This window comes from Phaethon lepturus, unplaced genomic scaffold (genome assembly GCF_000687285.1).
Source record: "Phaethon lepturus isolate BGI_N335 unplaced genomic scaffold, ASM68728v1 scaffold14448, whole genome shotgun sequence".
NCBI lineage: Eukaryota > Metazoa > Chordata > Aves > Phaethontiformes > Phaethontidae > Phaethon > Phaethon lepturus.
Window position 1 is genome coordinate 8,595 of NW_010555596.1, and position 14,362 is coordinate 22,956.

Genomic DNA, 14,362 nt, shown 5'->3' on the forward strand with positions numbered 1-14,362 from the left:
AAAAGCTTTTAATTGCAGCTTCACTGGCAAAAATGGTTATTTTCAGTTTATTCAGTTATTACTTTTAACTCTAAAGAGGCTTTCTGTTTTGGGGTTTTTTTTGTTGGTTTTTGTTGTTTTTTCAAGATGAGGAATACGTCAATACAGGCAGATGATACTATTTCAGAGGTTTTATGAAAGCAAACAAGGGTATCAAATATTCACATCAGCATGGGACCTTCATCCTCTTCAAATATAACTTACTTACTGATATGAAGCAAAGGACCACTAACACAAGGACTGACAACCTACCCATTTTCTATTCAAGCATTCCAGAGATCCAACACAGGAAAAGCACAGAGTATGCATTATAATCCCCAGGTGGACCAGATCTATAAGGCAGAAAAATTTCCTTAATGACTAACAATCCTAGAGAGAAAGCAGTTTTCCAAATGGCCCTAACAGATGTATCATATTCCCAAAACATACCACCTTTAGCTTCCATTGAACACGATGAGAATGGTCACAAATAAGCCCAGTAAGACAGCTAGATTCAGTTTCCCTGCTTAGACCAATTTCTTATTAGGGCCAGTCATAAAAGTGTGCATGTATTCAACCATTGTTTGGCAAAGTCTGAGTTTAAACAAACTCATTTTCAGGTTTTAGTTTGTTCCCTCTGGCATCATTTTTGGACTAAAACTTGAAAAGTGCAAAAATATTTAATTACATCTTCTTAAAAAAAATAATCCACTTTATTGGTGCAACGACCCCAATTTCCCAGGAGTTAAATCCATTGCCAGCAATGGATAGAAAAGGAAGCACCAGCATAGAAGAATCAAAGTGCATTTCCAGTATGCCAATGTTGCATGAATTGGCAAGCCATAATCTTATATTCGCCACTGGAATAGATTATCCTAAATTCATGTTTTAAGAGTCTATATTACGCATTAACATACGAAGTCTGTCATGAAGTCTTGGGGATACTGCAATGAATCATCAAAACGGAAACGTTTGGAGACTGTACTGCTGTCCTCTGGAATGTTTTCTTTGTCTTCCTTGTTGCCACAGGTACCATTACAACTGGATTTTGTATTTCGCTCTTCTGAGCATTTTGTTGTGTGTCCTGGCATCAGAGAAGAGCAACAAGTTTCTTCAGGGCTATACAAGAGTATGAACTCCCCTTGCTGCAACCACAAATGAGAAAGACAGGCCTCTGCTGTGGGTCTTTCCCTTTGAAAGAGAAAAGGGTAAAGTTGCTTAAGTTAATTTCAGAAATACTAAAAAGGTAATTAAAGTAGCTCTGACATGCTGAGAAATCGTAAGCAGAATTGACACTAAAGAGTTAGTATTGCTGTTTTTCTACCACAACCACTGGTGCTAATACATTAGACCCTATTATAGTTAAGGGTTAAGTATTGGCAACATGCATCTAAATTTTAGTTGACAGTCTCCCCTACTGCTGAGTGTCAGAACTGGTAAGCTTTTCATCAGAACAAGAAACAGGTATTTCTCAGCCAGTATTCATAGTCCCTTGGAATGTTTTCAACATTGTGTATATACATATGTGCACATGCTTATGCTTTTAAAGTCCTGTTTTATACACACCATTGTAAACAGGGAGGCTAATGAATATTCATTCATTAGGTTTTCAAGGAGGGTCAAATAACATGATGTCACCAACTCTGACATTTTGCAGTATTTTACTCTTGCAATTTATCATAAACTGGTGTAAACCCTTCCAAGTAGTAGTTGTCACCAAACAAAATACAGACTTACAAAATTGTTCCTTTGCATACCTAGGATAGTGCAACTACAGTTTTCATCATGTTCTGCATTGTTAAGTTCCACAGAACTTGTTGGAAATGCAATAGAGCCCACGACTTGTTTTTAATTCTACCAGAACATCTGAATCTTTTTTGGTCAGAGAACTGTAACTTTACAGAGTTGACCATCTGAGGACAGATTTTTCCTCTTAAGATTCAAGAAGGTATAGTCATCAAGAATTGGAATTAAAAAAAAAAACAAACCCACGGTTACTGAGGATACAATGAAAACTCCATGAGATGACCAGAAGCAAGAAAGCAAATAGAGTAGTAACTGTGACAGAATGTCAAACATCCCACAGGTCCACACTAACATTTATCAAAGCAGGCTCTTCATACTTACTTCCCCCATGATACTATGGGTTTTGTGAGTTATTTCAGATATTGACAAACCCTCTGTGTGAGATGCCAAAATAGAAAGGACTGTTCATTTTTGATCCAGTCCAGACATGAGTTTGTATGAAGTCCTTATTTCATCGAAGTAGGTACTTCATGGATATCATCTCCCATCGTCCCCTCCTATCAAAGAGCCTCTTTCGCAACCAAACAGGGTCACTTCTGTTTACTGCAGGCTGTCTGCAGACAACAGGGACTACTGCCTCACCACAAATGACAACACGTAGCACTATAATTGATAATACCTGACCATGCCTAGTAGAACATGACTAACTGACTTTACTAGATATTATTCCCCCATATATACCATTTAGGGTTTTGTTTTGTTTTTCTTTGGGTTTGTTTGTTTGTTTTTCCCCTGCATTTCCTGGTGCAACAGTTAAAAAAAATCCAGATTTAACATTATACAGCAAGCACAGACACAGTTAACGTCTGTAATTCTCCCACTCTCAAAGACTATCTTCTCAAAGTTCAGCTACTTTGAAAGGACTTGATTAGAGTCTGAACTCCCAAAGAATGCAAAGTTATGGAAATGTGCCTTACAAAAAGAAGTTTGTACTTTTGATTGAGAACATTTTTTAGAAGGCTGAACATAGCAAAACACTTTATATTTCTGAAGAATAAACGCTCAGTCACAAGACTGCCAAGTTTTTATATAAAATATTAAAGTAGAAAGATACATTAAAGATAAATCAGGAAACAAGTAAGCATTGCATCAAAAAGATTGCATTTTGTCTCTCCAAATTACGCAATAAAACGTTAAATTGTAGACAAGAATGTGACCTTTCTAGAATATATTTCATCAGATAATAATCTGTCCTCTGAACAAAAATATAAAGAGACTCAAAATACAAAACTCAAAGCATAAGCCTGACTACAATAACAGCCAGTTAACCAAAGATCCTTTTCATAAGTTATGGAAAAGCATAAATCTACACTTTTAAATATCCAGCTGATAACACCAATGCGTTGTGAAATGTCTGACTGATCATACCAGTGGTATTAAGCTCCCAAATTAACATTCACTTTTTCTAGGTGCTCCACAAACATAAAAGATAAGATTCTTACCCAGAGGAGTTTGTTACTTACTCTGGATTTTTTATAAGAAGTTTTTGAATGAAGTCTTTGGCAGGCTGTGAAACTGATGAAAATGTTTCTTCTGAATAATCCACGTTAACTTGCGATATATTAAGGTAAGTTTCTTGATGATCAGCTCCCACAAATGGAGATTCTTGTGTCAGCAGCATGTATGAAATTACACCTATGTTCCTGAGATAAGAACACGATGTATAATCCTACTAGGGTATCTGAACAATATACCCCCCACTATTTACTGTGCTGCAGATCAAACCTCCTGATGCATGCTACACAAAGTATTAGAAACATCATGTGACATCTTACTTGTGATTCAAGCATGTATGCACATGCACACAAAAGGAAAGCTACATATATATCTCAATGGAGGGATTTTTGAAAATGGCTTACTTTCAATATATCCTTTTCTTCCCATTGAGACTGTTAGGAAAAGGAAACGTATCACTTTTACACAGACCATTCTTGGACATATGGCAATTCTGGATGACAGAACTGCAAAACGATAGACTTTCTAATTTGCATGTAAATAAAACCCCATCTTTCACTACGACGCTTGATGAAGTATCAAAGACTGATACTTGGTCAACTTTTCTGCACAACTGACATTTGTGTTAAAACATCCTCTTGCTAAGATGTTTTTCCCTAAGAACATGAACGTGAGTACCACACACCGTATAATTTATTATAAGTCTTGGATGGTTTGGTTTTGTGATCTGATAGAGCAAACCTTAGTACTCATTACAGCGTAGAAACACACAGCTGCTATGTTTCTCATTCTGAGTAGAGTGACAATAGTTTGGTTTTGTGTCTTTCCACAAAAGCAGGCAAAAAACCAAAAGGAGATAAAAACCATTCACAGATTTAATTACTGATACTAGTTGATAATTTCAAAGGAGTAATTGGATCATAGCAACTTTTAAAACTGAATTTTATGTATTTCTATTCTTAAGAGCAGCATATGAATGCTTTGTTTTTAAGGAAACATCCCAAAGCTAGCCTTTACACTAACATAGCTCAGGAAATTAACAGGCTAGAAACGTATACTTAATAAAGTTGTGGATTAGTTTAAGGTACTTGTCTCATTTTATACGACTCATTCTACTTATCTTTAGAGCAGTATCTGCAGAGAGTTAAACTTATCATTTGTATAATAAAATTATTTAATGATACAAAAGTGGGGAGGGAGGAGTGTCCAAGAGTAAATACCTGAAGCATGCCATCCAGGAGTAGCTAATACCTAAAGTATGCTATCCAATCATTGTTATTGTTCCCTTAGAACAAATACCTATACTCTGCATGCTCAGAAGCCACCTGCATTCCCTACTAGGTGTGCAACAGACCCATACGCAGCAATTCCTGTAAGCCCCAAGTTATATCCTGAGGGCTCCTTCCCCTCCCAAATCTCTCTCTTTTGGTCAGCACACCAACAGAAGGGTATTCTTGGAAGCCAGATAAAACTGCATCAGAGTCTGAATCTGGCCTCTAGATTGTTAAGTGGTCACACCTACCTCAGTAAAATGAATTAACAGATACAACCTACCACATATCTGTAGCTGTGGTAATAGGATCATAGTTTAAGATTTCTGGAGCTAGAGAAAGAGATGGGGAGAAGAAAAACACTTTAGTAGATATATTATTCAAGGGGCCTTGAATCAAACCCTAAATTTCTGGCAGTTTTTTGCCATCTTTACTATGAGACTAAACATGCAGTTTCAATAATCAAGTTTAATATTTTCAAGCCACAAGGGTGGAAAAAAAAGTTATTTCTGTTTGATTAGACACAGCAATGCTTAGCTGGTTCACACCAAAACAGCACTAAGGCCTAAAGCCTGTTCTGTCCAAGTCCCAAGATATTTTCTAATCAGATGCATGCACATAAAAGTTTCTTCTAAAAGGATTTCAAGTATAAAGCTTTTTAAGGGGAATGCGTAAAGTATTCGGCATGTTAACACTGCAAAGCCAGATGACCAAGCCAATGTTAGGATCAGTGGCTGTTAGCATATGCTAGACATGTTAGCATATGATTCTATAGCACTTATTTACTACAGATTGAATTGCTCTTAAAATTGAGTGTAGACAGATCATTAAGGAAACTTGCCCCTCATAGAGGGTGAAGTGTTAATGGCAATCTTTCCCTTTCTGAGGAATATTTTAATCTCATTAAATCATCATTCATTGAATTAGGAACAGCATTCCCAATTCCAAGAACGTTTCTTTGTGCATGCTAATATTGTACTTCAACCCTAATCAAAAGAATTTAACAGCCAAAATTACTTGTTGATTTAATAGTTTGCATCAGAGCAAATGCTACAGCATAAAATTAGAGGTGCACTTATTGATATAATTTGGGAATTTTTTTTGGTGCAAATATTTACTGACTACTCAAAAAAAAGAGCAGCTCAAAACATGTTATCTTGCCCTGTCATTCTTTCTCCAGTAATGACTAAGTTGATAAGCACATTACACAAACTGTTTCTGTTTTCTCAAAACCACACGTCAAAAATTGTGAAGCAACTCTTCCATACCCAGATACTCTGTTGTTCCCATGATCTGCCGCAGTTCACCAGAATTATCAAGCTTCCGAGACATACCAAAATCTACAATTTTTACATCACCAAGAGGATTGAGACTGCTCAGCAAAATATTTTGAGGCTAGAACAGAAAAGATTTCATTCTCTATTAATAAAATACAAGCTGTAAAAAGCCTCAATGTAGTAAACGACATTTCAGTTTCTATTATGCAATATTTATTGCTAAATTTTATTTTTTAAAATTATTTAATCTAATACAATGCTTCTTCTCATATTTGTTATGTATTTAACAAATGGCTTTGATTATCACAATATTAAATTGAAGATAAAGTACTAAAATAAAAAGGCTGCTGCAATCTCACCTTTAAATCAAGATGAACAATATTGTTTTCATGCAAGCAGCAAAGTCCTTCAAGTATTTGTCTTACAAGTCTTACAATATCCCTTTCACCAATTCTGTCATCCAGATCTGGGACACACAAGTCAAATATTTCTCCTCCAGCAGCACTGAAACACATTCAAGAACATTTAAGTTTGAATTGTCAAGCTTAAGTTAGGAAAGGTTTTATATATAGTACCTTCTTATATATTAATTTATCATATTCATATTCTCAGAGAGGCTGGGAATATTGTTATTATTACTATTTTTGTCCTTTTTACACACACTTATGCCAAGACACACCATATAAGCACTAAGAGGAAAAAAAAAAGATTATGCTTTTTCTTTCCTCATAGCCACAGCAGTTGAGACAGCAAAACACAACTTTGTGGCTGAAAAACTCGTAATGCTTTGGTACCCTCAAGCATGTTTTCCTGTAAGTGAGTGTGAGGATGCCTTTAGGAAGATGTCTATCATCATTCCCTAACAGAAGCAGTCTTTGTCTTCAAGTCAAATCTAAAATTTCTTCCATTAGACCAGTTCCATAAATAATTCAAAGCAAGGAAGCCCAGCAGTATTCCTATTCTCTGAATTTGGGAGTAAAAATTGTAGTTTTTTTACATGATGTGGCTGTGGTGTAAACATAAGAACTACAATGCAATGAACATCTAGAGTGGCTGAAGACTCTTTCTGAAATGGGAGGAAATGGCACACTTGCCACCCTAGGTCCTGCCATTCTGATGGAAGACTAAAAATCAGATATTTCTGTCAGAGAGATACTAGGAAGAAAAAGCATGCTGACGCTGATTAAATAGACAGTTGCCTAGTCAGTTAGTGAGCAGTATCTTCCAGAACTCTAGTAGACACAGAATACTCAGAAATACAAGGACTCAGCTATGTCATCTATGTCAGCTTTGACATCTACTATTTCCATACTAACAACAAAGATGAGATTGACAAGCTTTATGTCTTCACACAGCATCTCAGGTATGTCTTCCTCAGAAAAATGCTGTTGCTTTACTTACACAAAACCCTGTTATTAGCACAGCATAAAGCAACCATGGAAATAACCATGTTGCACGTGGTTCATTAGTTATACTTCTACATTTTGCCACAGTGTCAGCTGTTCCCTTTCATGCTGGGTTTGAAATCATTATTCAGCCTGCTCTAACTGCCTGAAGTTTTCTCTCTCTTGAGGATAAAGGGCTACCTCAAAACTACAGATCAGTAAGCCTGAATTTCATCATTAGCAAAATGATAGAGTCTATAAAAAAAGTCTGATAATGGACAACATAGATAAACAGAGTCACTAACCTGCTGGAGCTATGCAAGATATCAGTAATGCCTCCCCTAGTTGCCTTTATGACAAAACATAGACGAGGGGAAGAGCAGTGGATGACATTTACTTCAACTTTAGCAGGGTTTTCAACGCTGTCTCCCATAGTATTCTTGTACCCAAGTTACTACATTATGGTCTGGATGGGTGGACAACCAGGTGAGTGAAGAGCTGAACAGCTCTCCTGAAAAGGATTTGGGAGTCCTCACAGAGAGTGAGCATCCATTTCTCTCCTCTATTTAGAAAATGTGCGCTTACACAAACTGATTCTTATCACTACTACTACATCTTCCAAAGAACCCCACCAGTACAATCAAACATCAGTGAGGACCACATGTAAGAGGAAAAATATGGTTCATACATTGAGGACCACATGTAAGAGGAAAAATATGGTTAAATGGGAAATACTTATAAACTATTTTATGACACACACTAATTTTTTGCAATTCTTTTAAAGTACTGCTCCAGAGTTCTGGTAAATAGAAACAAGCAAAAAAAACCCAAAAAACCAGTGTATTTTGCTACACGAAGACATAACTTAGAAGCAGAATCAGCCCTCTGCTTATCACAATAGAACTAGGAACACTTACTGCAAGACTTCTGAACACTACTACAAAGTAGACCATTAACACCAATGTAGTACAAGGAAGCTGTTTCACTACAGAGCTTTAATAAGCAAGACTGAGTTAGCTGAGCTGAAACAGAAGCAGAAAAATTAGTATGGCTTATGAGAACTTGTGCTTGATAAGAAGTTCAAAACTTGTCATCTGGACTTTGTCTTTACTACTTGACTAAAATTATTATTTTAGTCTTCTCAGAAAAACAAATCATATGTTAGGGATCATCCAGTTCCAGAAAAAAAATCCAACAGGTTTTATGATTATCTAGGTAGATTTTCTGGAAAATGTGAATCAAATTAACATAGCGTGTGCAGACCATTAACAGCTCTTCAAATACTTTGCACATGAAACTTAAATCCTACCTAGAGAGAGACTTTCTGAACTAATTTCACAAACTGCAGTTTTGTTCCTCACATTCTAAACAAACATTTACACATACAGCAAATATGACAGATAATTCAAATTATATTCCCAAATTAGACTTGTTTTCAGAGCTTATGAGAAGCCACAAGGGCATCTAAAAAGATATGGGAATTTTTGAGGAAACTGCTCCAAAAGCCAAAGAGTTTTAAAACAAAACCACTAAATCTAGAAGCTCAAGAACCCACAAATGAGTTGCAAGTTTTCAGTCACCAAAAAGTGTCAAACAGTAACTGAAGTTCATAGAAAACGTATGTGCTCAGCTTCTCTGAAATCTGTGTATTTGGTATCAGTGGCTACTTTTTTTTTTTTAAATTATTTAAAATGCATCAAAGCATTTGATGCACTTTCTGTGGGATCCAAGGACATTCTCTCCTCCAGTCAGATAGCACGAAAGATTCTTTAAGGGGAAAAAAAATTACACCGTAGAGTCTGTATTCAAGTTTTACATTAAGTTAGCCTGACCTGAAAATTGATCAGAGCTTTTTTTTTTTTTTTTTTAAAAAACAAAAATCCAACTAGCAGAAGAAATAATCTGCTCAAATACAGCAGGCAAGTTTTAATCAAAGTTATCCTCCTGAGATAGTATTTAAATGTACAAAAAATATTTCAATTTGAAATTGAGTGAAATTGCCTGGGAAACTAAGCTATGCAGTAAGAAAGAAGAATTGCCCTCATTTTTTTGATAGTTTTTTGGAGGGAGAAGAAAAAAAAAATCTTTCAGTCCATTTTTTAAAATTTCGTGTACAGAACTACTATAGGTTTCAGTGTATTTCATTTTATGGCTTATTGCATATTGTTTGACACAACTCATCAGCTGTGGATGTAACAAAACACATCTACAAAACCAAAGCTTCAAATTAACAGCAATTGATTCAACTCTTGCATTTACAGGAAAACAAAATATACCAAGAAGTCCCTAAGAGGTTACAAGTATATCATAATGAAAGGTTATAAAGTATATCATAATGAAATATTAGCAAAATGTATATAGCATACTGTTGTAATAATTCTGGGTTCAGCAAGTCATGCCAAAAAATTAGTATATTGACAGATTGGTAACTACAAATGTGGAACATCCGAGGAAGGCATACTTACTATTCCAACACTAAGATGATTTCATTTGCTGTTTCATAGACTTCATGGAGATTAACTATGCGAGGATTAGATTTCATTAACTCAAGCACAGCAATTTCATGAAGAATCTCTGCTTTGCAGTCTTGACCTCTTCTTCTTTTCTTTAAAAATTTAGCTGCATACTCTTGGCCTGTGGATTTAGCTATACATTTTCTAACTACAGCACATCTTCCTCTACAAAATAAAAGGGACAACATTAATATCTAAGACATAAAATATATTAATTGCCATTAGAAATAAAAAGGCATCACATGTAATTGGCAACTAAAAAAAAAAATTATCAGGGCAATGCCACGTTTAGCCTGTTCCTACACTATTCCCTGAACATTCACTTTCAGCCACTGTAAAAGAAAGGATACTAAGCTAGATGAAACTTTAGCAAGACCCAGTACAATTCACTTTATACAGACTAGCTAAGCATTAAATCAGAGTATCAGGTTACATGGACAGACGTTCACACTGTAGGATCACAGAATTCCAGAATAACTCAGGTTGGAAGGGACTTCTGGAGGTCTCTAGCAAAACCTCCTGCTTAAAGCAGGGCCAGCTACAAGATCCTACCAGGCTGCTCAGGGCTTTGTTCAGGTTGGCAATATTATATTAAAAAACCACAACTGCAGTATAGCACCTACAGGATACAGTAGTAAACAAAGCAAAACCCTCTGACATGTAGAGAATGACCACAGAAAATAAAGCATATATGTATGCAGGGCGGGGGGAGAGGTCTTCAGGGCAGAAAGTTCTAGAGTCATAAAGAGCTTCCCTCCACAAATCATGTAGCATTGATAAACCCCCCCCCAACAACCAAAACCCAGGTATCTGCAAAATGTTTAAAAACATCTTAACAGAAAGACAGCCACTACTTAGCATTCTCTTTCTCAATTACAGTTAGACAAAGTGTTCTGCTTTATTTCCTAGCCAACTGTTTAGGTATGGAAACAAAAATGTATTTTGGCAAAGAAACGTTTTTAGAAGAAAACCACATACTGTAGTTAAAACATCAAGTTGACCTTTTAAAAAATTAGGGGGAAAAAAAAAATGCAGTTTTAAAAGCCAAGTTATAAACTCTTGAAAAAACAAAGTTTTATAATCACAAGTTTTGCATTCCCAGAAATGCCTGGTTGCATACTTGCAAAGTGTTTTCAAATGATACAAGAATCATTATTTAAAAAAACAGTAACTTGAAGGGCTAAAATAAATTCTGTAAAGGTCTAAAACCAGTTAAAAAACTGGGTGCACCTAAGTCTTCAAAAAAAAGCCTTTCCATGTATGTTTTTTGTTATCATAGCATACTACGAAAAAACTTGAAGCAGCTCAGTACAAGCTATCTGAACTGCACTTTTTCAACTAAATTAGCTTCTTTAGTAGAAAACACTATGTTGCCCTGCAGGCTTTGCCTTTCTTCTGGTGCAAAAACCCCAATGCCTAAAAGAGCTTTTTTCAAAAAAATCTAGACTTCAGTATTTAACCAAAAAAGGTATGATCATCTCATGAAAAATGAGATTTCCGTTTGCAAATAACCATGTTAAACACAGTTTGTACAAATCTAAATTATTAAAATCATACTTTAATCATACTGCTAGCACTTATTTAGAAATAATTCAACGAAACAGCTTCTCTGTCATCATTTATTTCAACATCAATTAGTTGTAGGATTTCTTTGTCCTTTTTTTAAGCACTGATTTTAGAAAGGGAAAGTACAAAACAAAAAAAAAATTAATTTAAGAGGTGAAAGTTATTTACAGTCTGATACATGCACACTCTTCACCTTAGCAATTATTTGTAAGCCTGAAATGGCCAAGTCCTTTCCCAATTGTTAAACTAGCTTATTATTGCAGAGCATTTGAAGCTACTGAGCTGAATTTCATAATATACCAAAGTTTAAGATACTCCCTCACAGCTTACATTCTCATTTTAACATCACATCACCCTGTCAACCACAGAAGTTTCTTTAAAATTAAAAAGGGGAACTGGTTGAGTTTCATGAGAATAGCAAGACCTTCCCTGATAGTTTTTGCACATCTTCCTTCTAGTTGCTGCAGGCATAACACCTTTGAGCAGTTAACAGCAGTATCTCCACAGAGACGATGTAAGAATTTCCACTTGTTTATTCTGTATTTGTAGTGTGCCAATTAATAAGACAAAATTATTAAGATACAAAATTGTTTTACGGCTGTGGAATTCCAGAGAAATGCAAAAAAAAGTCAAATCTGAAGTGTTGCACTGAAGCAAGAAAAGTGCTTCCCACTCCTTGTTGCCTGCAAAGCACACTTTACAAGCCCAGTTTTACAAGATAAAAACTGATTTCAAGTTATTTTCATATCCCAAGTCATAAACCAGAGAAATTCAACTACTTCAAAAGAAGCCAAGCCATCCACACACTGGGGACAAAACTACTTAACCCACTAAACAGAACTTGCCTGCTTGGTGAGTCAGTGTCTTAAATACCAAAAGACCTAAAAGATAAAGGGGTGAGAGGAAGAAATGGGACTTGGGAAGATTAAGCAGAGAAGAACAAAAGAACCATTTACTAAGTAACCAGAAGAGGAAGAAGAAAATTGCAAGTGAAAAGAACAGCATATTAAATGTTTTGAAGAAGCTACAAAGAAAGGTGAATTTCGCATCACTTAGTAAGTGTTGTAAATGCTTAAAACGTTAAAAAAAAAAAATGCATGCATACACTGTTATGCCAGGAAAAGTCAAAATTGTGTTTGGAAAACATACTACTATGCTTCTGATTCTTTGCATTTTGGCACTTATTTTGTTATGCCTGGTTTTGCATGTACAGAAAGTATTTAAGACTGTGTTTTGGAATCCATGCAAAAATCTATACTTTTGTTTGCTTTAGACACGATCTCACAGGCATGTATAATCTGAAAATCCAACATTTTAAGAACACTGGCATTCTAGAGGATGGTGCATCTAAACTGCTTCTGTAGAGCCTAGAATTCAAAACTAGAGCTGACACAGGGGTAAGAAAAGAAGAAAGTTATGGCCTGCAAGGTGGACTTTTTATAAAAGCATACCAGATAAAGCACCTGCTAGGAAAAGAAAAAAAAAACAAAAACAAAAAACCAAGAGAACAGTGAAGGCTACAGAGCTTACAAAATCACAGGTAGAACAGCACCTTTGCTGACAAAACAAGTTACAGGTGCAAAGGATCTCTATGTAGTACAACAAGGCACAACAACTGTAAAACTGATCCATGCCACTTCTGTTCAAGAAGCTTCGAAACATGTCCATGGCATTAGGTTTGCGCGGCTTTATACCCAATTACCTAAATATTTTCAAGGTATTAATTAACCCAAGGATTTCAAAAAAGCATTAATTCAGATGTCTGAAACAGTATCACAAATACTAAGGTTGTCAGTTTTTTTCCTTTTTGTTGTATTTCCTATTTCACTGTTGGAAATGAGCAAGGGAAGCAGGCTGCAAAACTACTCTGAAACAGCAGGTTGTTAGAAACTCAGACTAACTGCTTGAGGGTGGGAGGGGGAAAGAAAAAGGTCTTTGTTTTCTGTACTTAAAAAAACTCAACCAACCAACCAGAAAAGCCAACTCAAAATCCCCATTCTTTGTCTTGCAGTACTACCCTGTGTCATCTCTTCTTTAGTTTATGTACCTGGATGTGATTTGTGACTAGACAGGGGAAATGGAAGAAAAGGAATATAATCCCAGATCTACCTGCCTATGAAAACAGGCTACATCTCTCTGCCATGGAAAAGGCTGGCAACTTATGTCTCACTGTACCTTTTCGTGGTCCCTAGAGAATCCGTTGGATACTGCAAAGGGAGTGGGGAAGGAGAGAGGTGTATTTCATTCCCCATCTACTCCCATAAAGGTTTGCCAGAAAAGGTCTATCACTGCACAAAGAATTCTCTTGCAGCAGAAATTCCTCTGACTAAAATAAAATAAATAGGAATAATCTTACCTTCCTAGCTCCTTCGATTCAAGCATGTAAAAATTGTGGAAACTGTCTGTCTTGATTTGTGTCTGCAGAGATGTGGCTAACAAGCCAGAAAGGCTTTTATTCTCCAACTTCCTCCTTGACATAGTCAGGAACAGGTCTCTTTCTTCTACCAGTCACCTGTTAAAGCAAAATAATTAAGATTTTTGGAAATCCCATAATTACAATGCAGGAAAGCATATAAATAAAAAAAGAGTTTAGATGTATCAGGCTAGAATAGCCTTAAGTTTGTTTTCAGGTCACTACTGAACACCACATTTAATCACTGTAAAAATAGGACCCGAGAGGAATACTACTCAAGGTATGCTAAGAAAATAATTAAAAAAAAAAAGTATTTCAATTAAGTAATTTTAACATTGGAGATACAGGTTTTTTCCTCCCCTAGAGTATATCCATATAAGCTTCAGTTCTAGTAAAAATGCTAATGACTACTTAACTATTAACGATGCGGGGGGGGGGGGGTGTGTTGGTTTTTTTTTTGTTTGTTTGTTCTTTTTTTTTTTTTTTAGCTTTCTGAATATAAGCTTTAACTCTTCTTTGGATTCTGGGCAAGTTCCAGCATTTCCCTTAAGTTTACACTCTTAACTGATATCTCTGGGGGACTTAACCAAAACTCCTTCCTGTTTATAGTCTGCAACACAGCAGGCACAGCAAACACCGGGGGGGGGCGGGAGGGAGT

The 14,362-nt window shown here is 35.9% G+C and overlaps 1 protein-coding gene across 1 annotated transcript; it reads right to left on the bottom strand.

The window, feature by feature from the left end:
- Positions 1-821: 821 nt before the first annotated feature.
- Positions 822-13,799, bottom strand: STK17B (serine/threonine kinase 17b). The gene is made up of 7 exons (XM_010292216.1): positions 13,648-13,799; positions 9,678-9,890; positions 6,187-6,331; positions 5,819-5,945; positions 4,834-4,882; positions 3,288-3,467; positions 822-1,209 (listed from the first exon to the last, which is right to left on the bottom strand). The coding sequence occupies exons 1-7, from the start codon at positions 13,767-13,769 to the stop codon at positions 927-929; spliced, it is 1,119 nt and encodes a 372-aa protein (XP_010290518.1). The 5' UTR covers positions 13,770-13,799; the 3' UTR covers positions 822-926.
- Between the last annotated feature and the right edge of the window lie 563 nt (positions 13,800-14,362).

Bases quoted from the DNA above. Each gene is read 5' to 3' on its own strand.
- STK17B (XM_010292216.1), bottom strand. From the start codon at position 13,769: ATGTCAAGGAGGAAGTTGGAGAATAAAAGCCTTTCTGGCTTGTTAGCC. The intron at 4,883-5,818 runs GTATGGAAGAGT...CTCTTTCTCTAG, and splicing joins GGGAACAACAGAGTATCTGG to CTCCAGAAATCTTAAACTAT. The intron at 1,210-3,287 runs GTAAGTAACAAA...TCTCTTTCAAAG, and splicing joins CTTCTTATAAAAAATCCAGA to GGAAAGACCCACAGCAGAGG.